Source organism: Meriones unguiculatus, chromosome 8, assembly GCF_030254825.1.
Source record: "Meriones unguiculatus strain TT.TT164.6M chromosome 8, Bangor_MerUng_6.1, whole genome shotgun sequence".
NCBI classification, from domain to species: Eukaryota; Metazoa; Chordata; class Mammalia; order Rodentia; family Muridae; genus Meriones; species Meriones unguiculatus.
In genome coordinates, this window is record NC_083356.1 from 2353233 (window position 1) to 2378276 (window position 25044).

Below are 25044 nucleotides of genomic sequence, written 5' to 3' on the forward strand. Positions count from 1 at the left end.
TGCTCCTGTGGGGTGCACACGAATGAGGCTGGAGGTGTCCTGACATCCCCCTGGAGCTGGAGTCACGTGGGTGATGGAGACTGGTGCCCTCTGCCGAGCAGTGAGCGCTTCTAGCCACTGAGGCACCGCTCTGGCCTGCAGGCCAACCCTTACCTCCAAGTAACCTAGAACTGCCCAACTGTTCATGAGGTCCTAACGGGATCTGCCAATGGAAGGTCATCCCATTTCGACTAGGCACCCCAGCTCAAAAGTCCCCTGGGTTAGCCTCACTTTGTGAATCCTTGGCAGGGACAGATTGCAGAGACTGAAAACTTTGAGTGTCTAGGGACCACCACACAAAGCAGGAGGACCCCCGCTCTGAAGGATGGCAACTTTACAGATAACTGTGCAGTGGGAGAAAGGACAAAGGAAGCACAGAGGTCAATTATGGGGCTGGCCGGCTCGGCTGAGCCAAGATGGACAAGGCGAGACTAGCTGGGTCTCCCCTCGGCTGTCCCTCGGCAGCTGATAACTCTTACAGCCTCCCGGTCTCCAAGTTATACCCTTACTGGACATAATCAGAAATTTGGTCAAGTGTACAAAGAAATCAAGCCTTTAAAATTAAAAAAAAAAAAAGAGTTAAAGAGACAAAGTTGAACCACTCAGGCACAGAAAGAAGTGGACTGGGTGACTTCTCCGGGGAGAGAATGTTTTCAGGAGGCCGAGGTCAGTCTGAGGTGCGTTGCATCTTCACGTTCCCATCCTGAACAGAGGTGCTAACCCTGCAAGCAATGGGGGAACAGTTCTTGGAGAAAGACAGTAAACTTGTTTCACAGGGCACAGACCAGCGCACACGAAGGCCTGAGGAAAAGAAAACAGGCCTGTTTTCACACCACTTCCTAACAAAGAGAAGCCATCTAAGACGCTGTCTGATGGTCTTCACGGCTCTAGAATGGTGCTGGCAGCAGCTTTAAGAGGCAACAAGGAAAAGCGAGTCTCTAGCAGGGCAACAGGCATGGAGACACGTGAGTCAGCAGCGGATGAGACGGGGCAGCGCTGCAGGTGTGGTCAGCTAGGCCCTACACTTACACCTCATGCTCTACGATGCCCACACAGCCAGCTGTGCTCCTCCAACGGGCAGCACCCTCTGCGCAGGCCTCGCTGTCTGCATACCAGTCCAGGCCTCATTTTCCACCCGAAAATGGAGAGTGGCACTCTATGGAGACATCACAGGGAGCAGCAGGCCGTGCCCTGTGTATGGGTTTCATCTCGTGGGCTCCGAGAGAGAAGCAGCCATATTTAAGATGCTTCATATTTTCCATGACATGGAGTGGGCTTTGCATATTATGGGTATTCAACAAACAATGGACAAATGAATAAGTGGACAGAGGTGACAGGTCAAAAGAGTACGGTTCCTGTGACAGCCCCAGGTACAGAGCTAGGCTAGAGTCGCTGAACAGGCTCCCCAGGGCTGGGGCCATGCTGACTTGTCCTCCTGGGACTCCTTATGAACTAAGTGTTCGATTCATGTTGATTACCAACAACTGTCAGAGCCAATGTGGGATCCGAAACAGTGTAATAACCCAGCAACTCCCAAAAGCTAGAGGCACTGATGGGTAATAGTCAGCATATGCATGTCTCGCTGCTCTATCTTTTGTCTACAGAGCATGAAAAGAGAACCCTAAATAAGTGTCGATCTGTAGGTGACCTGGGTATAGTGGATGCGGCATGCCTGACGGAAACCTTGAGTCTGGGGCTGCTCAGTGCAGAGAAGCAGCTCAGGTTGGGGTTGACCATGGAGGGAAGGGGAGCTTCGCTCCATGACATAGTTCTTGGGCAGCTGGAGAATGGAAGAGGACCTGAGTCCTCATTAAGCCCAGGAGAGGAGGGGCTCCTGGGGCACGGGCACCTTCCCCAGTCAAGGTGCTGAGGGGTGACTGTGCAAGTCCCCTTCTCCAGGAGGAGAGCCAGCCTGGCTTCTGGCGTCCCTCCATATGCTCCACAGCTGGAACTTAAGTGTCTAGATGTAATGGCGGTAGGGGACCCGCCACCCACATCCGGCCTCTTTGGATCCCTTTAAGGGTGCAGGTGGCTTCACCTCATTTGCATACCTTCCCAAAGACTAGTGGGACAGCTGTTCTTGGCTGACTACACCTGGAGTTAACTAAAGCCCACACGAAGGGCACCCTGAGGGATTCCTGCCTAACTTGAAGGGAAGAGCCACTTCTGATCTGGACCTGGTGGGAAGACACCTTTAATCCAGATCTTCTGAGGCGGGAATGGCCACCTCCAATCCAGGCCAGCCTTCTGTGGAAGCCTGGATGAGGACGTGGAAGAAGGGAGCACTGGTCTGGCCTGTTCGCTCTCACCTGGCTACCTTCGCTGAGCCTACTTCTTTGGGGTTCTGGGGTACACTGAAGCCCAGCTGAGACTTCCAGCCTTGTGGACTGATCAATGACTGGATCCTTGGATCTTCTGTTCATAGGTGGCCATTGTTGGTTTAGCTGGCCCACGCCTGTCAGTCATTCTAATAAGCTCTCTCTCCACACACACACACACACACACAGACACAGACACACACACACACACACACACACACATCTATGTACTGTAAGCTCCATTACTCTAGACGGGCACAGTGACAGCCCTGGAGGTAGACACTGAACACAGAGGCAGAAGATAACCTGTGAAAAGAATGTGTGTGTGAAGGAGAAGCCATTGCTCGCGCAGGGACCTACAAGATTTCCCCACTGATCTGCCGTAGGTCCTCCACAGGTATTCCGAAGGCAGTTCGCCACAGAGCCAGCCAAGTCTCTTCTTAACCTGCCCACCCTGTCTCCGGCCTCCAGAGCCTCCATCTTTGCAGCCCTTCCCAGCCCCCAGAAGAATTCTCCACCACCGTGGTCCTGGGACTCGGGTATGCTTTCCTTAAATTCTTCAAGGGAAAAGCTTTAGTTAGCACAGCCAGAGGAAGATTGCCGTTGTTGGTTAGCTAGGGGAGTGAGTGCTGAAGGGGTGAGAAACAGGGTCCAAAGCTGCGGCTTCCCACCTGAAAACACAACACAGGAGCTCCCCTCATGAAGCCTGGGACCCTGGGACATACAGCCTGGAGGGAAGAGTTTTCATTTGGCGATCGAAGCAGGACTGGCCACATCACAGGCCCTTCTTCTCAGAAAACGTGATTTGATCGGCACATCTGGGAAGCATCCATGGGTGTAGACAGGAGAGAGAGGTGCCGCCCCCATCCCCACACCCCACCTCACCCCCACTGCACCTCATCCCCACACCCCACACCCTACCTCCTCCATCCCCCACCTCACCTCATCCCCGCACCCCCCACCCCACCTCCTCCCCACAGTCTTCTCCACACTGCACCTCATCTCAGACCCCCACCTCACACTATCAGGAAGGGGGTGTCCTGCTGTCTCACAGCAGGGCCTTTCTGGTGTCCAGGCTAAGGCAGGCACTTTCTGGATCTAAGTAAGCCAGGCCCAGTGGCGTGGGACAGCACAGCCTCTGGGGCAATGCAGGCCTTCAGAGGGCCTGCCCCCACACAGGAGCTGGCCGAGCACGAGGGCCTGCCCCCCCATCCCCCACCCCCGAGGCTGCGCGCTGCTTGCTAGCCTCGCCCCGGCTCCTGCTACAGGGGGTGAGGGACGGAAGACAGGACACCTACAGCCACGATGAGGAAGTCCAGCCAGCACCAGGCGTTGGTGAAGAACTTGACGAAGCCGTAGGCCGTCCATTTGAGCAGCATCTCCAGGATGAAGATGTAGGTGAAGACCTTGTCCGCGTACTCCAGGATGGTGCGGATGGTCTTCCTCTGCTCGATGTAGATGTCCTCGAAGGCCTGAAAGACATGCACGGCTGCCCAGTGAGGGAGCCCCGCACACGGCCGGCCGCCCGCTCGCTCCCGCTCCTCCGCTGCTCCCGGCGGCCACGCCTGTTTGGTTAGTGACGCTGGGCGTATGCAGGGCGACCCCCTGGACACCACAGGGGTGAGCAGACCGCCCCAGGGGGTGGGAGGGTCTTCAGGGTGGAAGCCATAGTGCTATTTTCTTTGTACGGAACCCATGAAGGAGGCACCCTTCTCTTGCACGATGGGGACTACATAGCTGGGGTGCCAGGAGGACGTGTGATGCTCAGCTGTGACTCGTATCAGCGAGAGCAGTTCCAGGGGAGACCAAAAAGATGGTTTTACCCTGCTCAACTTCCAAACGGATTCCCAGAGCTCCCTGCTCGCTGGATGAGGCAGCTCCCTGGGGACGCTGTTCTGCCTGACACCTTCCCCTTGCTTCCTGTCCACCAGCAGCTGAACAGTGTCCCACACACTCCCACCACCATGGCATTCTACCTCCAGAGTCCCAGAAACAAGGAGCCAAAAGGGCCTGAACCTTCTGAGGAGATGAGCCAACGTAAGCTTTCCTGTTGCACATTTTGTCACGGGTGACATGAAAAGGGGAGAAATGCCTGAGAGGAGGGAAGCACCTCGGGGGCGGAGAGCGCCCCTGGCATGCTTGAAGAGGCATCTCTTGGAGGCAGCCAGGCCCTTCGCAGCCTTCTGAAACAGAGGACTGGGGTGCAGCTCACCGGCTTGGCCAGTGCGGGCAGGGCCGTGTGCGTCCCAGCACCACAGGAAAGGGAACGAAGAGGCACGTGGGTACCAGCTGAGCCACTTCACAGCATGAAGGAGCGGGCAGACAGCGGTCCTGAAGCCCAACCTTTCCACGGTCTCGGCCAAAGGAACTCTCTTTATTCAACAAAAAACCAGCAAGGGCTTCCCTTAAGGCAGAGCCCTGGACAGAAGTCCGTTCTGTGAGAATGAGATGTTCAAGAATGGGGCCTCCCTCCGAGCTTCACTGGACATCAGAGCTATGGCTCCCCTTCAGCTGGGTAGCCCGCCTGCCTGCCTCCCTCCCTTCCCTTCCTTCCTTTTCTTTCTTTGAGACAGGGTCTCTCTGTGAAGCCCTGGCTGTCCTGGAACTCACAATGTAGACCAGGCTGGCCTCGAACCCACAGAGCTCCACCTGCCTGTTTCCTGGTTGCTAGGTTAAAGGTGTGCGGTGCCAGGTGCACATCTGTTGGCTGTTCAGGGTCTTCTTGGTCCTCTGTGAAAACTGCTACGCATAGCACAGATCCTTGGGTCAGTGCTGCTTTGTTCTATGGTGCGGACGGGAAAGAAGTAGAGCTGCCGTGCAGGCTGTGACCCGAGGAACGGCAGTGCTGAACACCACCCCATTCTCCTACCAACGTCTGACAGACAGACAGTGCTACCTCACCCGGAGCCTCCGCAGCACCTCAGGAAGCACGGGTGACATCGTGCGGCATCTGACCCCGGGCGGGCGGGGCGGTCTGGCTGCCCTCCGGCAGGGCAGTGTCTACCCTGCCATCCTGTGGGCCTCCTATTTACTCTGGAGACCTTCCTTCACAAACCTTCCTCGCGGCCCTGCCAGCTTCTCTCCCTGGGCCATCACGCCACACGCTTGCCCTGCTCAGCCTCTTAGTGTTTATCTGGCCAAGGAAAGCGCCTGGATTCCTGAGCTCTTCAACACTGACTCCGAGACCTCTCCCTCCCTCTTTCCACTCCAGGTTAAGCTTTGGTTTCACACCTTCTGTAAACCGGTCTCCAGGGGCCAGCGAGCTGGCTCATGAGGTAAGCATGCTTGCCACCAGGCCTGATGACCTGAGTTCAGTCTTGGGGACACGAAGGGCAGAGGAAGAGAACCGGCTCTTGCACACCGCCCTCTGCTCTGGATTTCCCCACAAGTAAATGATTAAACCATCACCCACCCGACTCCCTCACGCCGGCCTCTGGGCAACCCAGCTGAACATGGGGCAGATGGAGAGGGGAACTCTGCGCTCCGCCCCTCGCGCCTGCCTGCTGCTGGGCAGGGCGGGCAGAGCAGAGCCGTGGCTCTGCGCACTTGCCATGCTGTGTGTGGGTTTCCAGGGAGTGGGGGAGGACAACATCCCTCCTGACTTGAGTCACAGAAATGAAGAGTGAGCAGGGTGTGGAGAGGGAAGCTCTCTCAGGAGGCTGCCGGGGGCAGGGCCAAGCTGGCAGTGGCCTCAAGTGTGTGCCTCCATCCCCACGGAAAGGGCTTCTTAGGCTCAAGGGGTTCCTAAGTCCTAAGGTCAGAAGAAGAGCAGAGTCGTCTCAGAGCTCTGAACCCCTATTCTCGGGACCTCAGACGATCGGTCCCCTCAAAGACGCTGGGCATGAAGCCTACCCGGCCTCTGCTCACTGTTTCTTTGCACCCGCCTCCCCGAATCTCACCAGAGCGCCGCTGCTGAGCAGGATCATGAAGATGATGAAGGTCTCGAACCAGTTGTGCTCCACGATGAGGAAGCAGGTCTTCCGCAGGATCCACCAGGACTTGCCCAGCCCCTCCTCAATGTTCACCTGGCAGCACTTGAACCTCTGGACACAGCCTGCCACCAACGGGAGAGGCGGGGTTCAGGCCCGGGCGGCGCCCACTGGACCCCGCACTTCCCTGCCACCCCCTCCCTGCTCACCCACACCCCGCTCACCCCCGCCCCCGCTCACCCACACTCCACACTGCTCTGACCCACACCCCGAGCTGCTCTGCCCCTGCTCATCCCCGCCCCCGCTCACCCACACTCCACACTGCCCTGACCCCCCCCCCCGCGCTCACCCACACCCCCCGCTGCTCTGCCCCTGCTCACCCTCTGTGAAGCAGGCATCGGGATCCAGGTACTCCTCGGGCTGCTCCACGGGGACCTCCTCCACCTCGGGCTTGATGTCTATGGTGCTTCCTTCGGAGGAGCTAGTGTCATCCAGTTTCTAGATGCAGAGGAGGAGGGGGTCATTCAGGAAAACGTCCACCTCCTCAGTGCCACCTCTGCTGGGGCCGCGGACAGACAGACAGACGCTGCCTGCAGGGGCAGCCGGAACAAGATGGACACACTAAAGGGTTCGCCCTGGCCCCACACCCGCCTGCTCCAGAATCCACTCGACTAACTCAGGGTTAGCCCCGGGCTCTGTCACCCAGGGAAGGCCTCGAGTGAGCCCGGCCCCGGCTGCTCTCAGAGCAGAGCCCGGCCCCGTGAGGCTGCGGCCGAGCCGGGCCTCGGGGCCTCGTGCCCACACACAGCAGGGGCGGTCTCCCGGCCGGGCCTTACGTCTTTGCTGCCCTCGGGGTCCGACTCGCTGCTGACATCCTCGGTGTTGAGGTTCTCGAGGTCGGACTCGCCCACGGCGATGGGCACGCGGACCGTGAGGTTCGGGTTGTTGATGAAGGACATGTGGTCCTCGTCAATGATGTACTTTTCCACGCTGCTGCCGATGCCGCTGGTCGTCCCGTTGCCGTTCTTCTGGAAGTCGCCGTTGCGGTGGATGTCCACGCCGGTGTGGTTGGCGATGCAGTTGGCCTTCTTCTCGTACAGCTCGTCCAGCGGCTTCACCTCCTCCGCCTCGCGCTGCTTGAAGTGCGCCTGCATGAAGGCGCGCACCTTCACCTTGGTCCAGGCCACGCCCTTCTTGATCCGGATCACCGAGATCTGCAGGTTGTTCATTTCGCCGTCGTCGTCCGTGGCCGCCAGGTTGTCCGCGCTGAAGGAGCTCAGCAGCAGGGCCAGGAAGAGGTTCAGCACCTAGCCGGCGGCACGGGGAAAGGGGAGAGGCGGGATCGTCTCAGGAGGTTGTCTACGCCGCCCAGGCTTCCAGGTCGCCCAGGCTTCCAGGTCGGAAGCCACAGAGACCGCAGAGGGAGTGCTCCGCGGGGCTCCCGTCACGGCTCCCTTTACTTGTGTGTTTATTTTGTGCGGCAGACGGAATGCCCAGCCTTGTGCATGTGGGGTGAGCGGCGCCCCGGCACACTAAGCATGCAGCCGGACACCGTATTTTAAACATTCATGTCACCGGACGGGAATTTTTAAAATTTTACTGTAAGGAACTTTGCACCTTTCTCGGCTCTTCTCTAGTTCTCCTTATGGCAAGAAGCAAAGGCTTCGAAAGGAAATTATCCAAAAATAAAAAGCAAAAGAGGCCATGTGGATTATTGGGGAGGGCAGAGGAGGGAGGGTGCAAGTCATGGGTCTGTGACAGCAGGTGTCTCAAGGGACCCGAGTTAGAAGAAAAACTTAGGTTTCCAGAGTCGTACTTTCATAAACAAACCAAGGAGGCAAAACCGAAATGTGCATGGCACCTTCCTTCAAGGGTGGGTCTGGAGCATGGGGGGCAGTTTAATGGCGGAACACAAGTTCAGCATGTGCCAGGGCCTGGGCTTGATCTCCAGAACACGTCAAAAAGTAAGCAAAAAGAAGGAGTCATCTCTGCTTTTTTGGGGGGAAGGGTGTTCAAGACAGGGTTTCTCTGTGTAGCCCTGGCTGTCCTGGATGTGCTTTGTAGACCAGGCTGGCCTCGAACTCACAGAGATCCACCTGCCTCTGCCTCTCAGAGTGCTGGGATTACAGGGGTGAGCCACCATGCCTGGCCATCTCTGCCTTCCTAACATTTACAAAAATACCTTTGCTGGGAGCAGTGGCTTGTACACTGGCTGCATGTAAAGCTAAGGCAGTCCTGCTGGAGTTAGGGGTTCAAAGCCTGAGCAGGACAGTGCCTAACACACAGCCAGACGCCAAGCCATCAAATGCAAGCTTTGTTTAAATTCCCTGGTCTCCCGCATTGGATGGCGCACAGTACTGTTTTGGTCTCCAACAGCCCAAACTAGCGTCAAACTCCCGATCCAGATGCTTCCATCTCCCAAGTGCTGGGGTCACGGGTGTGGACCACCTAGCTGGCTAAGTGTTCTTGAATGAAGGGGTGATAGGTAATCACCAAGATCTGAAGAACTCCTTCCTGTCAGCTACCTAAGAAGCCTGCGGCAGAGACAGACAGACACAGCCTGGTGGGGCTGGAGGCAGGCGCGTGGAGATCTGGGAGCCCTGAAGAAACCCCCACCTGGGGCAGGGCCTGGGATTTGGCCTTCTTGCTGACTGGCCCTTGTGTGCTGATGATGCCGGTGGGTCTTAGGTCACTTTTCTAGCAACACTGGGTGAACCATTGTTGCAAAGACTCGACCCAGACAAACTGGGAAGAAAGCTGGAGGTGTAGAAATACGTGAAGAAGTAAGTGTGAAGGAGGCATGCGCTGCCCCATGAAGGGAGAGAACAGACCAAGCGCTTAGGGAAAGGCTGGTGGAGAATGCCAGGGGTCGCAGGAGCTCTGGGACAACCACTGTGACGGGAGAGCCTTGGCTGCCTCCCGGGGCTGTGCCAGTGCGGGCGCGGGGGAAGGGAGTGGCCGGGCTCACGGGATCGTGCAGCTGCTTTTCCACGCAGTGTGCAGGAGCCACCCAGTGGCCACGTGGCCATGTCTGTGGACACTTTCAGTCACTGAAATTTGGGAGGCAGCTGGTGGGCAGAGGCTGGGGGTGGTGCTAAGTTCAACCGCGCCAGAGAGGCCTACGGCCTGAGATCTAGGAAAAGGAGGCTCTCTAACTACAAGGACACGCAGACGAGAGGCCTGAAGTCTGCGGGCTGTGTGCGGGGGCTCAGGCCGGGGATCCTTAACCTTACTGTGTTGTTTTCCTCGGTTGTGACGGACGGTCAGGAGGGTGGTGTGTCACGGCTCAGCGGCATCCCGATAATAGTCGTTTGGACCTTAAAGCAGACCTGGGCCAGGACGGAGACAACAGAGGAGGAAAGTGGATGGGGGTGAGGAGGAGCCGCGTGGCTGCGGCCGTACTCACCACCAGGTTGCCGATGACCATGACCATCATGAAGACGATGAGGCACATGGCCTGGCCGGCCACCTCCATGCAATCCCACATGGTCTCGATCCACTCCCCGCACAGCACCCGGAAGACGATGAGGAACGAGTGGAAGAAGTCGTGCATGTGCCAGCGCGGCAGCTGGCATTCCTGGTTGATCTTGCACACGCACTCCTTGTAGCTCTTCCCGAACAGCTGCATGCCCACCACGGCGAAGATGAAGACGATGATGGCCAGCACCAGGGTCAGGTTGCCCAGGGCGCCCACGGAGTTCCCGATGATCTTGATCAGCATGTTCAGCGTGGGCCAGGACTTGGCCAGCTTGAAGACTCGGAGCTAAGGAGAAAAGCAAGTAAGAGTGAAGCGAGACTCCACCGCCTCGCCACGTGGCTGAAGTAATAGCTCGAGGCATTAGAAAGGCTGGCTTAAATTCATTCACCACCCTTAGGAAATCCTCAGAACTTCCTAATCGTGTCTCAGACTAAAAGATTAGATTGAGTCATGGGTGAGAGAAAACTGGTGAATTCCAGAAATTGAGTGAAGTAAGTCCAGGACCCGCATCCTGTCTCTGGACCCTTACAGCCCTTCTGACTGGATTCCAGAGTTCTCAAAGAGACGAGGGGCAAGGGGTATAAAGTCTGCAGGAAAGTGTCAGGACAGTGAGCTAACACTCAGTCACCATAGAAAGACAAGCACTAGAGAATTCTAATGGTTTCCTTTCGCTTGCCAACAGTAGGCCAACGGCCGACAGGAGAGAGTGAGGTGCCCAGAGTATCTCGGGGCAAGCAGAGGCAGTGCCACGTGCATGAGGACGTCTGTGGAAGGGGCAGTGATGTCAGTAGCTCAGAAAACGTAACGCCTGCTGCCTGTCAACCAGTGTTTACATCTGTAATAATTACAAACAGCCGAGAATTACACGGCATGAGGCCATGGCCGATGGCTGCCCACCATGGACACTGTCCGTGTGAGGTGTCACACACTGCAATACGCAGACACTCGGCAGACTTCGCCAGCAGCGATCTGTGCCAGCCAGGAGTGTGGGGGTCTCTGGAAGCCCGAGAGTCCCCCGTGAGCCCGTCGGGGCCACTCAGAAGGTTTTCCCTACCTGGCTCCCAATTTGTTCCCAATATAGTTTTCAGGCTTCTTCAACCTCAAAATTCTTTCCCTTGTCATTGAAATAAAACTATTTTTTTAAAAAGTCAACAGTGCGCTGGAGAGATGGCTCAGGGGTTGAGGGTGTGGACTGCTCTGCTGGAGGACCCCAGTTCAAAACCCAGCACCCACATGGTGGCTCTAGTTGCAAAGGATCCAGAGCCCTCTTCTGGTCTCCTCAGGGGCTGCGTGGAGTGCTCAGACACACACCCAGGTAAAACACCCTCAGACACATAAAGCAAAAGCAGAAATCTCAAAAAAAAAAAAAAAAAAAAAAAAGTGAAATCAACTGTGGGCTAGATTGTAACCAGCCATCTCAGCAAGGCTGGTGTGTGTATCCCACGGCCCAACCCTAGTCAGCGCTTTCTCTGGGGAGCGGACTACCTCAGCGAGAAAGCCGCAGGTCCTGGCCTGACTCAGATACAGCAAGGTCCTACAGTCCCCTCACGCCATTCTCGCTGTGCTGAGGGCTGCTCTCCGCAGACGGCCTTAACCTCTGCAGAATTACTTAGCAGCGTTTTCTTATATAATACATTAACAGAAATGACATTAATTACCCATAACACGGAAGGGGAAGTCGATGTTCACCCACTAATTTCAACACAATCTGAGAAAACATCATCTTACTTTCAGTCTCTGAAGGGGTTACCACACAAAAGAAGTGAAGAAAACCATCTCTGAACACAGAGATTCTCTTCATGTCAGGGCAAAAGCCAGAGAAAACCTCAGCCGCCCACCCAACAATTTCAGAAGGCCCTGGGAAGTCTTCGTCCTCTGAATTAATCATATTTTTCTAAGAAACCTCTAGAAAACCGATTTCTTTTGCTCATTGTCAAGCCCTAACGTTTACACGATATTGCATTTAGCAGAAAGGCTTTCAGGGTTTCAGAGGAGAAGCCAACCACGCAGCCAAGCTCAGTGGGGCAAGGCGCGCCTCAGGGGACAGCCCCGTTATCTTAGACGAGTGCTGGGTCGGGGAACGTGCGGAGAAATTGGAGAAATCAGGAATACCAATCGGAAAGACCGCAGCACGGACAGCCCCTCCACGTCCGCGAGACCCAGCTCCATCAAGCTGAGCGACACGATAAATCCATCAAAAATGTTCCAGCCTTCTTGGAAATAATAGTAGGGGTCCATGGCTATGAGCTTCAGAAACATCTCCGCCGTGAAGATCCCGGTGAACACCTGCGGGGGGAGGCAGGAGGTCAGGAGGAGGCACCAGAAAGAGCATGCCTGTATCAGCTCCCTCAGTCCAGCACACCCCAGAATCAGCAGCCAGCTTTGGCCTCTACGCTGCTGGACATCGACACCTGGATATCCCAGGGGCACCCCGCATTGGTGCAAGGGTATCAGGCTGTAAAATGTTTATTATCGGCCCTAAGATTACCACAAATAAGAAGACACAGACACCTGTTAGGTTTCATAATTGCCTTATTTACCTCGGGCAGGGCAGATATTCCACCTGCGCCGGCTCAATAACCTCACCATCCACCTCCCAGCCCCCATCCAACACCATCCGCCTTGACCATCCTCGTCTGGCTGCCTTCCATCCGTAGTCCCCTGGCACTTGCTTGTGTTCTTCATCTGGGACTCCCACCCCATTACTGGAGTCCTGTCTCCGGGCCCATGTAGTTTCTTCTCCACGCTGACCCATCACCAACTTCTTCCTCCTCTCCTCCCGCCCATCTGTCTCCCATGCTTCTCCTGAACCCGAAAAGCCTCAGCCAAACCTACCCTGTTCTGCCCTGCCCAGGTATCGGCTGTTTAATCACCCAATCAGGCATGTCCTAGGCAGGTTTACAAAGCAAGGATAGGTGTAACCAGAATTTGAGGGCCAGCACTACCCCCAAGGGTCTCTCTTCATTTGAACGAAGTTCTCAGCCCCAGGGGTTCTACCTCTGTCACTCAGTTGCTAATGTGCAGCACGCAGGTAAGAACTAATCTAAGGGTGAACTGAACAGGGTGAAGGCCACCTCCGCCCCTCAAAGACTTGCAGGCATTTGGTGGCCTGATTTTATGGGGGAGCAACTATAATCAGCAATGATGCATCTATATCTCAAAGCAGCCAGAGAGGATGCGGAAAGTTATCACAAAGACAGGGAAGCGCTCGAGGCGGGCCTGTTAATCGCTCTGAACTGACCATGGTAAAATGTCTACAGCCGCGCCCTCTAGACATACAACTGTGTATCAGCTAAAAGAAAGCAACACTGGTAAAAAATTCTCCTAGTTTTTATGCTCACAATACACCGTATCATTTCTGATTTGCTATTATACCTCACCAGACTTAGCCACGTGATGCAAGTTATGTGAAAAAAAAAAAAAAAAAAAAAAAAAAAAGCCATCAGATATTGGCCAAAGTGTCTAAAGCCAGAAAAAGCCCCCAGTCTCTTCATTTTGCATGTAATTGCCATTTTCCACGATCTTTCGAGGTTTTAGCGCATAAATGCTGCTTTACAGGTGATCTTGGTTGGGCCTAATTCCCAGCTGTTGCAGCTCCATGCCTGCGCTCCTCCTGACGCGTTCTGTTGCCTGTTACTGTTTCACCAGCTGACGAGGCATGCCCTCACTGTGTGTGTGGGGGGGGCAAGCTTTGGGTATGGGGGGAAGTCCTCACTGTGAACACCTGGGGGGGGCTAGCCCTCACTGTGGGCATGGGGGGGAGCAGCCTTCACGGTGGGCATGGGGGAGGAGCATGCCCTCACTGAATCTCCGTCTTCTCAGTGTGATGAATTCATATGTAGCACACTGTAAGCAGGAACTGTCCCTTCTTCTGCAGTTCTGCCTGACAGAGCATTTCCTGGGGCTGTCTCAATCCCACAGGCCTTAGGAAAGTAAGACGCTGGAGGAGTGTCAAATTACAGGACAGAGGCTTGTGACAAGGCCAGTCCCTCTCAGGTGGATTACCCACAATACCTCAGTGTGGATTACCCACACGTGACTCTTACTGATTATTATTCTTTTATTTTTTTGGTTTTTCAAAGCAGGGTTTCTTTGTGTAGCCCTGGCTGTCCTGGAACTCTCTCGGTAGACCAGGCTGGCTTCAAACTTGGAGATCTGCCTGCTTCTGCCTCCCAAGTGCTGGGATTAAAGGCGTGTGCCACCACTGCCTGGCTGGTTATCACATTTTTACAGAGAACCTTTTAAGCAACGGTAGACTCAACACCATCATAAGCCATGGGGCAAGGGGCCCGGTGCCAACTGCTGGGCCTAAGCTGGGCAGCAGGCTCCTCTGCAGAGCTGCTTCCAGCAGCAGGAGCCAGTCCTCAGAGGGGAGACAGTCCTCAGAGGGACAGCTAGCTGTCGGGGGCAGCCTTCCATTCACTACGGGGGTGGGGGGAGAGAGGCGGGCTGAGATTTGCCTTGGATAGCTCCGCTTCACTGGCACTGAGGGCCAGGCAGGAGGGCAGGGTATCCACGCTGAGGGGCGACTTGGGGCTGGCAGAGAACAGGAGCTCAAACAGGGCAGAGACAGCATCTCAGTGAGGAGGACACAGACTGGGGGAGCGCGCCCCCACAGGAAGGTAAGGAGGGCGCCCTCAAGGGAAGTGGTGGGGAGGACACAGACTGGGGGAGCGTGCCCCCACAGGAAGGTAAGGAGGGTGCCCTCAAGGGAACAAGGATGCGCGAGGCAGGGGGAGTGGGCGCCTGGCAGTGTGGCACAGACAGGTGGCGTGGCTGGGGGCGTAGGGTCTAAGCAGCATGGAGAGAGCGCCCATTCCGGAGAAGGCCCGAGGTGGGGTTAGGAGTGTGTGCAGGCAGGCGCACACGATTCTCTGAGAGTCACGTAGGTGACACACAAAGGTGTGAGGGGTGCCCTGTGCAGGCTGCCGGCCTTAAGGAGGAAGAGCTTTCCACAGGGAGGGCAGAGGTTGGGGTGCTAAAGGGCTGGAGCTGCCACCCAGGGCTGCGGGCCGGAACCTGGGCATCTGCCTCCCAGGAGGCCACACTGGCTTTCTGATCTCCTCAGTCTACCATGGGGGCTGGTGACTGGCTCTTCACAGTCGGGAGCGTGTCAAAGGGAGGAAACAGAAGGAAGGCTGCAGTGCTATCCGGAAGTGACAGAACCCTGTTGTCATTGTGCACCCTGCGTTCGCTCTCACCGGCTCGGCTTCACCAAGCAGGCTGTGTGCCGCTCTAACAGCACACATGCACCCCAGGTCTTCCCAGCACACCATACGGGGAAAGAAAGCTGCAGCAATTGTCCTCCATTATTCCTATAGCGGAAAGCAAGGAAGAAACTAGAACATATCCAAAGGACAGAGGGACTGGGTTGAAGGGCTCCCAGGGACAAATCAGAGACTCAGTCAGAGACAGTGTAAATGTCAGCGTAACGGCCAGTCATGCGCTATAACACGGTAGAGAAAGCTGAAGAGCAAGGGTCCATCCTGACGCAGAGGGATACGCCAAAGGCCAAATGAGCAGGAAATTGAGATCATTTTAAAGTGTTTCCCTCACAAGTGTTTGTCAGTCACAAACGACAAAGGGGGAACTGCACAGAGAGAGGCCTCACAGACAATTCCTCATCCAAGTGATCAGAGAGGATCAAATGGACGAGGGGACACATGGAGTCTTGTGTGGTGGAGGCTGTGGTGGAGGCTGTGGTGGAGGCTGTGGTGGAGGCTGTGTGTGGTGGAGGCTGTGTGTGGAGGCTGTGGTGGAGGCTGTGGTGGAGGCTGTGCGTGGTAGAGGCTGTGCATGGTAGAGGCTGGGCTCACCAGACAGCCTCACTGCTGCCAAGCTGCACAGTCCTGAGGAACCATGGGAGCACCAGACACACACAGGGGTGTTCTAAACTTCCACCGTGTCACCTGCAAAGAGTGAAAGTTAAAAAATAAAGGGAGGGGGAGGAAAGATGAGGCCTGCTCTGGGCAGGAGGAGGTTTCCAGGCTGGGAAATGGTATTAAGAGTGTGTGAGGGCGGAGGGTGGATACGTGGGCGGATGTGTGTGTGCAAGGGGAAGAATGTGAGTGCAGGGAACACTGGGCAGCCATGGAGCCGGGTGGGGACATAGCCACGACGAAGTGCCTAGGGATGGGGACACGCCTGGGAAGCAGTGCCCAAGGAGAGGCAGACGGCCGCCAGGATGGCTTCTGCCTCACACTTTACTCTCCAAACCCAGCAGTTCCTCATCTCTGCACTACAGCAGGAAAGCAGATAACCCAAGATCACGACTTCTTGACATTTCCAAACTTCATACTTTCGTCTTCTAAATAACTTAATTAAAGATGTGGCTTAACATAAGAAATTTGGCAGGGCTCAGCTAATAGCAGAAGCTGGATGATGGCCCAGAAGTGGGAGAGGGAAGCAGCTTGGAGTTGAAAGTCTCTCATAAATAACCCGCATGGGAGGCACGCTCCCACAGAGCAGGCGGGGCAGGGCGCTCAGCACATCTCAAGGACCCCCTATTTTAGGGGCTGCTCCCTAAGGTCCAGCAGGGAGGGGCTTTAGAGGAACTCCGCAGACTCAACCCCCCAGAAGCCCGTGCTCAGGCCGCGGAACCAGCTCGGCCCTCTCCCCGCTCTGTCCCTCCCTCAAGCTGGTTTCAGCTCTACGGAACAGCTTCCGAGAGGGTGCGGAGCCGCCGGCAGAAGCACGGATGCCATGACAAACGGACACACGTGTCTCTAATGAGCCACCACCTTCTTGTTACCTAAATTCCAGCTTCCCAAGCCAGGAGAAGCAGCCCCACAGCAAACCCACGTTCGGGTCACCCTCAGGAGGCCCCGCCCCAGCCTACCAGGTTTCCAACAGCCAGGACGTGCTCGAACTGCGGCGTCATGGGGTGGTGCTCCATCGCCATGAACAGCGTGTTGAGGACGATGCAGATGGTGATGGCCAGGTCCACGAACGGGTCCATGACGATCAGGTTCACGATCTCCTTCAGCTTTGTCCAGTACGGGTGACACTCCCAGATGAGGAAGGTGTTAGCGAACTTGTACCAGCACGGCGGGCACTTCCTCTGGGACTCCTCCAGCTCTGGAGTGGGCGAGGAGCAGGGTGTGCTCAGGGTAGAGCAATGGTTCTCGACCCATGGGTCGTGAGCCCCCGGGGTGCGTGTGGAAGGGCCCTTTCACAGGGGCTGCCTAAGACCATCGGAAGCCCCGGGGTCACAGGTCACACATCTCACACGTCAGAAGTTTACATTGCTATTTGGACACTAGCAGAATCACAGTTGTGAGGTAGCAACGGAATAACCTTATGGTTGGGGTCACCACACAGGAGGGACTGCACTGAAGGGTCGAAGTGTCAGGAAGGCCGAGAACCGCTGCTCTGGAGAGAAAACAGGGCGCTCAGCATCTTCCTCTGGTCAGGCGGTTGCCACTGCTGAGCCTGCGAGTCAAGGGTGCTCGCCTGCTCAGCCTCCCCGTTTCCTTCATCCCTATCCGTAATGACCTAGTTACACACGGAGCTCGGGGCGCTGGGTACCCGACAGGTGGTGATGGCTGGGGCGTGGCCCCTGAACCTGACCCCCCAGCTCAATCGGCTCCAACGAGCAGGCGTGGAAGGCAGTGAGCACTGAGCCTGGCACAGGTCAGTGCTCGCTGGAGTGGACGGTGCTCTGCTCCACAGCGTGCCACAGAGCAGCCGTCACAAGCGTACTCGGAGGCCAGGAAGACCTGCCTCAGGTACTAGGCCAGAAACTTGCCAGTGGTTGCCAGACCATGAAAAGGTTAAGGTGCTTTGGGGAGGTTTGGGGGCCGGGAGGGACGGCCCCATCAGTAAAGTGCTCACTGGGCAAGCCTGAGGGCCGCGCTCAGATCCCAGGGACCCAGTAAAAGCTGAGCACGGCAGCACAAGTCTGTAACAACAGCGCTGTGGGACGGGACCGCCAGGAGCTCACTGCAGCCAGCCCCGCCTCCTGACCTCTGGCCTCCAGCATGTGCACAGATGTGTTCCTGTTCACACACGCACACACACACACACACACACACACACACACACGCACACACACACACACACGCACAGAGTAAAGAAGCCAAATCATCTACCTCAGAATGTAGCAGCCACTGGATGCTCTGGCGAGCATACCTGGTGGAAATGCTGTCTCCACCAGCAGGAAAGGCATCACCAGCCACCACAGGCCACAGGCCACACCCGTATCTGCTGTTTTTAGAGCGCAGGCCAGAGTCATGTCCTCCCCCCCAAGCGGCTTGGCTCACGGCTGAGTTAGCTCCACAGGGCGCCCTCTCCTGTATCCCCCTCTCTCCCAGCTCCATCTCTCTGCCGCCCCCTGCTCTCATTCTCTCCTTCTCTTCCCGTGGCTCCTCTCTCCGTCCCCTCTGCACCATCTTTCTTTCTCCTTCCCTCGCTTTGTCTAACTCCCATGTCTCTCAAAAGAAGCTAGGTTCTCAGCGCCTCGTGTGGCTGGTACCTGAGGGGGTTAGCCCAGAACTGCTCTGGAAGGGGGGGTTTGCGGCAGGGCCCAGAGACGCCCTCCTTCAGGTGCCCGCCCAGAGCCACGCCGACACACTGACACCCTCCTCCAGGTGACAGCCCCAGAGCTGTGACACGGCCGGCACTGAAAGGACACTAAGTGGCCCCAGGTCATGCAGGGAGCCAGAACGACCATGGCCAGAGCTGCTCGGCTGGCTGCCGCACTACCCTGGGACACTCTTAGCGACAAGAATCTCCTCAAATTACAGGAAACATAACAGCTGTGATCACAAAATTCCAAGTTCCTCATCCAGTGAAGGTGCCCCTCAAGAAGCCAAACTTGAAAAACCGTCACGAGGGTATCCTTGGGACAAGGAAGTGGGTCCACAGGACCCCAACCCCAGTTACACCAATAAAATAAAAGATTCTCCATGAAGCTGGGCATCCTTATAAGCCTAGCCCTCAGGAGACTAGTGCAGGAAGAGGGCCCCAAAACTGGGCCAACCCGGGCTAAATGACAAGTTCTGGGCTAGGTAGGGCTGCATACGTCCTCATTCATAAAAACAAAAGCCATCATCCAATCAAACAAAATACACAGAAATTCCAGCGCCCCGCCGAGGATGGAAAGGCCGCTGGGGACCAGTCTGCCGCCCCTTCCCCAGCAGCCGGCTGCGGCCCGCGCGCCTGAGCTCAGGTAGGGGTGGTTTGGCTTGGCCAGCTGACTGGCTTCCTGGTTGCTAAGAAAATGGTTGCCTTGGTTTTCAGATGGAAGGGCCCCAGCGAGAGCCACGTGGGAGTGTGCGTGGGCAAAGGAGTCTGTGACGAGAACTCGCCGTGTCCTCTTTCTCACGGAACCCCCTCCTTTCCCAAGGTAAATTTAGTTTTCTTCCCCCGAGAAAGAAAAAGAAAAGGTTCTCTTATTTCCATAAATTCTTACGGTGCATATTTGGAAATCTGGTTCCGTTCCTTTTTTATCTCCTCCCTTCTCAGGACGTCTGCAGCTCGGCGGCTCCCACTGGTGGAAGATGGAGCCCTGACTGCTCACACTTGAGAGGCCACACAGTCGCCACACTTGACAGACTGGGCCCCACGTCAGCAGACAGCAGGGGCTCACCGCCTCAGGGCCACGGGGGGATCCCTGCGGGGCTAGGCTTCCCTGTGCCCTCCTTGAGCTGAGGCGTCCTCGGGAGACAGCCGCACAGGGAGCATGAGGCCGGGAGCTCCGCGCGGAGGCCTGCTAGTGTCTTTTTATTGCTTTCTTTTTTGAGGCTCTGTCTGGGGTCCCTTGGATCTTCCTGCCTCAGCTTCCCCAGTGGCAGGAAGGACAATTGTACCTCACGCTTTTATGGTGACTGCTGTTACTGCCGGGCCCCACGGGCCTTCAACGGAGAGTGTTTGCGGGAGCTGAGATGTGGAGTCTCTCCCACGTTGCTTCCCGGGATCTTTAGAGGGGTGGGCCACATGGCGTGGCCCGAGGGGAGGTGGCCCGCATGGCGTGGCCAGAGAGGGGAGGTGGCCCACCAGACGTGGTCCTAGGAGTACTGGGAACTGCCTGCAGGGTGCAGAGACTCTGATGGATCACAAAGTTTACGGCAGAGAGTTTCCCTCAACCTAACAACTTCCGGCGGTTTTCAGGGGACAGAAGGGTCCCGGCACTTTCGGCTGAACAGGAGAGAGAGCAGCAACCGGAGAGAACAGAGGTCGTTCAGGTGGTTGCTGACACTCTTAAGCCCAGCGGTGTGGCCCACCTTTGCACCTCTGGGGTACCAAGGCTCCTACAGCGGCTTCTTAGGAGTTCTCCTTCCATGCTGTCTCTACCAACGTGTGCTCACACGCACACATGTACACACGTGTACACACACACACACACACACACACACAGTGAGCCAAACAACTCAAAAAACAATGTGCCCTGTGGCCGGCAAGTCAATGTCAAGTGCCACCATCACGGGGACTGAGGTTAGTGCTGAGTCAGCCTGGCTTAGGGACCAGCTCTCTGAAGCCCCAAGAACAGCCAGATTGGCCGCACCAGCATGCCCTAGGAGAAGAAACGTCAGCAGAAGCAAAGGGAACCCTAGTGAGGGAACCTCGTTACTCAGTTTACCTCCAAGAAGAGCCTGGGACATATACCAGGATGGCAGGGAGGCGGGCACTTGCTGGGGTACCACGGCCTAAAGGAATCTCCCACGCGCCATGCTGTGTCAGGGAGAAGCCGCGCAGCACAGGGCTGCCAATGCTCACAGCGACTACACTGCAGATGGGCTGTGACGCAAACGTGGCTGCTTGTTCCCCGTGGCACCAAGTCCTGGAGAGAGGCTTCGCTCTGGGTTTCTGGCCACACAGTTTATATATCCGTGTGTGTGTGTGTGTGTGTGTGTGTGTGTGTGTGTGTGTGTGTGTATGTTGGGAGAGTGGAAGCATTGGGAATGCTCAAACACACAGTATAAGTTCCTTCAGAGGAAAACCTAAAGGGCCGTAAGCCACCAGGGAGGAAGGGAGGAAGGGAGGAAGGTACACCTCGAGGCAGAGCCAGGAAGGGGGCGCCGGTACTTGACACAGGTGCTTTGCCCACACGTCCTGGGGTCTCTCGGCTTCCCTGGAGCTTCCGGAGGTGCTGGGCTCACCTGCCGAGCCTCCGTCCTTCCCCCCCGAGTGTGATGCCCGTGCGGGTCTGAGGGCTCTGGGAAGGCGGCTGTGCCCCTGGTTTCTGAATTTGGTCAGGTCTATCCACAGGCTCATGGAGTCTCACGAGGGGCAGGGCTGTATTTACCACACACAACACACGCCGAGCCCGGGCACATACCTTCCACCAGTGTGTTTGTGATGACACTCATTATGCTGTTGATTCTGTCCTTCCGTCCATACGAGGCCAGCTGCTCCATGGAGACCAAGAGAGACCCAGGGCCTTTTTTCTTAATCTCCACCTCCGTTGTTCCCTGAAAAATAAAATAAAATAAAGAAATGGGGTGAGCAAAGCTCGGAAAACACAAGGCCTGGGCCCTGCTGACTGAGGTCCAGATGTGAGCGCGAACCTGATGATCTGCATTGCTCTTTAAAAATCTTTGATTTGTTTTTTTTAAAACTAGTCCTTTGGGAGTTTTGTAAGACATGTTTTTACTCTATGTGTTCCCTCTCCCAGCTTCTCCCAGGTCCACACGCCCTGCCGTCCCTACCCACCAGACTCTGTGTCCTCCCACCTCTCCAGGCAGCCAGCAGCGCCTCAGCCAGGGTGGGCTTCGTGCCACCTCCCCTCTCTGTTCTGGGATTTGGTCTGGCTTGGGCTGCCACAGGTGTTACCCAACCATGGGCCCTGCAGGCTCTAACAGTGACTGACCCTGGCAAGGCACCCTGTAAGCGGCGGCGGCACAGACACCCTGGCAGTGACCAGCCACTTGGGCTGGATTTAGGTCCTGCTCCATAAGGTGCTAAAAAATAAATCCTGATCCTGTAATCCTACTTACAACTTGGCCAAGGATCGACTTTAGTTCTGTGGAAGGAATAAGTCATTGGAATTTAGTCTGATCTTCAACGAACCCAAGGCTCTGCCTGGGACCTAATTACCTCACCTGGCTAAGCACACAGCAGGAATACCACGGTCCCTACAGACAGCATGGCTGAAAACAGACCCTGTGCTCTCCTGGCCTCGTCTCACAGCCAAAACATTTGGCTAGAATTGGTTCACTTGCCAAAACAAGGCAAATCCGGGAGGCCGAGCTCCTGCCCAGACTCTGCTCCCAGTCTGGAGGTGCTCCACCCCTCTCTGCCCCACCCTCAAATGAGGCAGGGAAGTCAGAGTTGCACCTAAGCCTCTCCAAGCCACAGGAAGAGGGTGATAAAACTGACCTTGAACATTTTTTATATGCTCCTCTGGACATTTTAGAATGGCCAATTTGAAAATATCCCATTTAATGCTGGGTATAGTGGCGCATGCTTTTAATCCTAGCACACTGGGGCACAGAGGCAGGTGGATCTCGTGAATTCAAAGCCAGTCCGATCTACATAGCGAGTTCCAGGATACCCAGAGCTACACAGTGAAACTCCATCTTAAAAAACAAAACTCATTGAATTAAATTACAGTGTTTGAATTTCCTAACCAAATAAAATAAAAGTGGCAAACATGTCATCGGACGTTATAAAATGCATCTGTTACATGCTCAACAGCGGTACCCAGGTGCGGCAGCATCTCTCTTCATCACTATCACCCTCATCGTCCCCATGACCATCACTTTTAACGTATATGTGTGTGCTGCTTTGCCTGGGTGCACATCTGTGCACCATGTGTGTGCCTGGTGCCCGAGGAGGCCGGATCCCCTGGAACTAGAGAGACTGGAGTTGGGAGGAGCCACTCACATGCTAGGAATCAAACCCGGGTCCTCTGGAAACGCAGTCACCTCTCCAGCCCCCAGACAGGAGTTTCTTGCTGCCCCGGACGCTCTTTGTGACCACGTCAGACCGGCTTAGAGGATGGCTTAGAACCCACCCCTTCGGTAACCATGCTGTCCCCTGCATTCTGTCACCCATTGGCCTCTTCTGCTCCTTCCATGGTGGCTTGGGCAGTCACCACATCCAGCAAAGGAAAAGACATGCTTGCAAGGAGGCAGGAGAAGCATGTCAGATGAGCTCCAAGATGAAATAAAACACTTGGAGGGAACTGCTCAACACAGCCTCTGTCCTCACACGCTTAGATCCGAGTCAACACAGCCTCTGTCCTCACACGCTTAGATCCGAGAGGCTTAGAGCGGGTGTTTCCCAGCAGATGACAGACTTACTCTCGTCAAAGTGCTTACTCTCTTCGGTAAACACGTGGTCCATCCAGGTCTCGTTCATGTAGCAGGGTCACAGAAGAAACGGAAACATAACTGACTCTAGATTTTTACCGAGTTGACTCGTCTATCAACCTACAGTATTCATGACAGATGAGTTCCACAGCGTTTACCCCTAAAGGACCCCGTGATGAGTCAGGAGTGGAAAACTGCATATAATGTGGTTTTGGTCTCTCACTATTTTCTGAATCTGTACATAATAAGATATAACTTTCTCAGACTGTACCAGCAACAACCTTAAAGAAGAAGACAAGGTGAAGCAGAGTCTAAAGGATGGAGTGAAAACCCTGGATCGTTGTCCAAGGACCCTTACTCGGAAACCGACATTTGCCCCGCAGTGCTGTAGACTGGACTCAGGCCACGTGTTCCCTGCTCACAAACCTCCACACAGACCACAGGAAGGTCAGTCTCCAACCTGCTGAGGCAGGGCAGCTATTGTTCCTGTCTTCTCACCACTCGTGAGCACAGCGCAGAGACTGCAGGGCCCAGCAACACGGTTTCACCAAGGAAGGCAAGGCAGGCTGAGTCAGCGTCCCAGGCTGACAGAACGCAGAAGGTGTGAAGATCCCCCAGCCCCGAGAAACAACACCCACAGACCAGACAGCTCAGCAGACTCCAAGAGAGCACCGGAAGACGGCAGCTTCAGCCTGACACCGTATCCCGGGCAGCCGAGAGCCAGCACCACACAGCCCTGCCAGACTGCATCCCTGCACCTGGGCACAGGAGGACAGAGGGCCAGCTCCTCCCACCACTACCAGCCTCAAGTCCAGACCGGGCAAAGTCACAAAAATAAATAGTACATGTGGCAGCCAGCTAGTCACAGAAAACTTTATCGTCCGTGCAGAAATGCTATGAAATTTTCTCCAAACCCTTCAGATCTAACAGAACCAGGAAGCTACAATGTATAGAGTGCAAAAAATTAACTGTATTTCGATATCCTGGAGATACTTTAAAAATAAAGCTCTAAAAATTATATCTTTATGATAATATTTTTAAAATATCAAGGAATAATACTGAAAGACGTGAAGGTCTCATGATAAATTATGCAACTTTCCTGAGAGGTACTTCAGAAGAGTTAAATAAACAAGGAGCATGCCAGATCCTAGACTTAAGGATAATGAAGACATCAGAATAGGACCTCGCAGGCATCAGAATCAAGACGCCCACTCTCTTAACTCCCACCAACTCAACAGTTCAGGGTAGTGCCCGTCAAGGGTCAAAGCTTTAGGAAGACACTGATGCTTCTGAAGTCTGTGAGGACATGCAAAGGCTGGGACAGGAAAGGACATCTTCAAAGAAGACTTAGAAGGTTAGCTAGCCTTCTGATGGGTGTGGTTCACATCTTTAAACACTCATAGACTATTGTTCGAAAGATTTGTACTGCCCCGTTTCAAAGCCTCGTGTGAGGTGAGGACAGAGGTTAGCGTGCTCTGGGATGGGGGAAGGGTGGACCCCAGAATTAGACTCAGAGCACGTAAAACACCGCCTGTGACTAGGGTCCCAGCACAGCAGAAAGGAGGGCTTCCCAGGAGGGACATCGGCCGGGTTAATCCTTCCTCAGGTCTCACACAGAATTAAGTGGAGGTGATTAGAGAGGTGAAGATGGAATCGGGAGCCATGTCAGCTGAGGGCAGAGGCAGGGTTCTTGATAAGATGCAGAAGGCGGAATCACAAGATAAGAGCTGATGTCAGACTTCGTCACAAGATAAGAACTGATGTCGGACTTTGTCAAAAAAGACCTACATTTAGAACAACTAAGAAACTAGCAACTCACTAAAAAAAATGAGTTAACAGCTGTCAGAAGATCTTAGACAATGCACAAAAGAGGACATAGGCAGGTTGGAGAGGTGGTTCCATGGTTAGGGACATAACGCTCTTCCTGAGGACCTGAGTTCAATTCCCAGCACCCACATCAGGCGGCTCACAATTGCCTGAAACCCCAGTTCCTGGGGTATCTGATACCTCAGGCCTCTGTGGGTCCT

The 25044-nt window shown here is 55.2% G+C and overlaps 1 protein-coding gene across 7 annotated transcripts in view; it reads right to left on the reverse strand.

Annotated features, from left to right (window-relative positions):
* The window catches only part of Scn8a (sodium voltage-gated channel alpha subunit 8), a 156202-nt gene that overhangs the window by 19418 nt on the left and 111740 nt on the right, over positions 1-25044 (reverse strand). For all 7 annotated transcript variants that reach the window (XM_060388586.1, XM_060388587.1, XM_060388591.1 and 4 more), the window contains exons 13-20: positions 21043-21175; positions 16603-16841; positions 11877-12050; positions 9693-10049; positions 7123-7593; positions 6667-6784; positions 6257-6411; positions 3656-3829 (exon numbers count right to left, since the gene is read on the reverse strand). In XM_060388586.1, the coding sequence (XP_060244569.1) occupies positions 3656-3829; positions 6257-6411; positions 6667-6784; positions 7123-7593; positions 9693-10049; positions 11877-12050; positions 16603-16841; positions 21043-21175 (1821 nt within the window). The remainder of the gene's footprint in view (positions 1-3655; positions 3830-6256; positions 6412-6666; positions 6785-7122; positions 7594-9692; positions 10050-11876; positions 12051-16602; positions 16842-21042; positions 21176-25044) is intronic.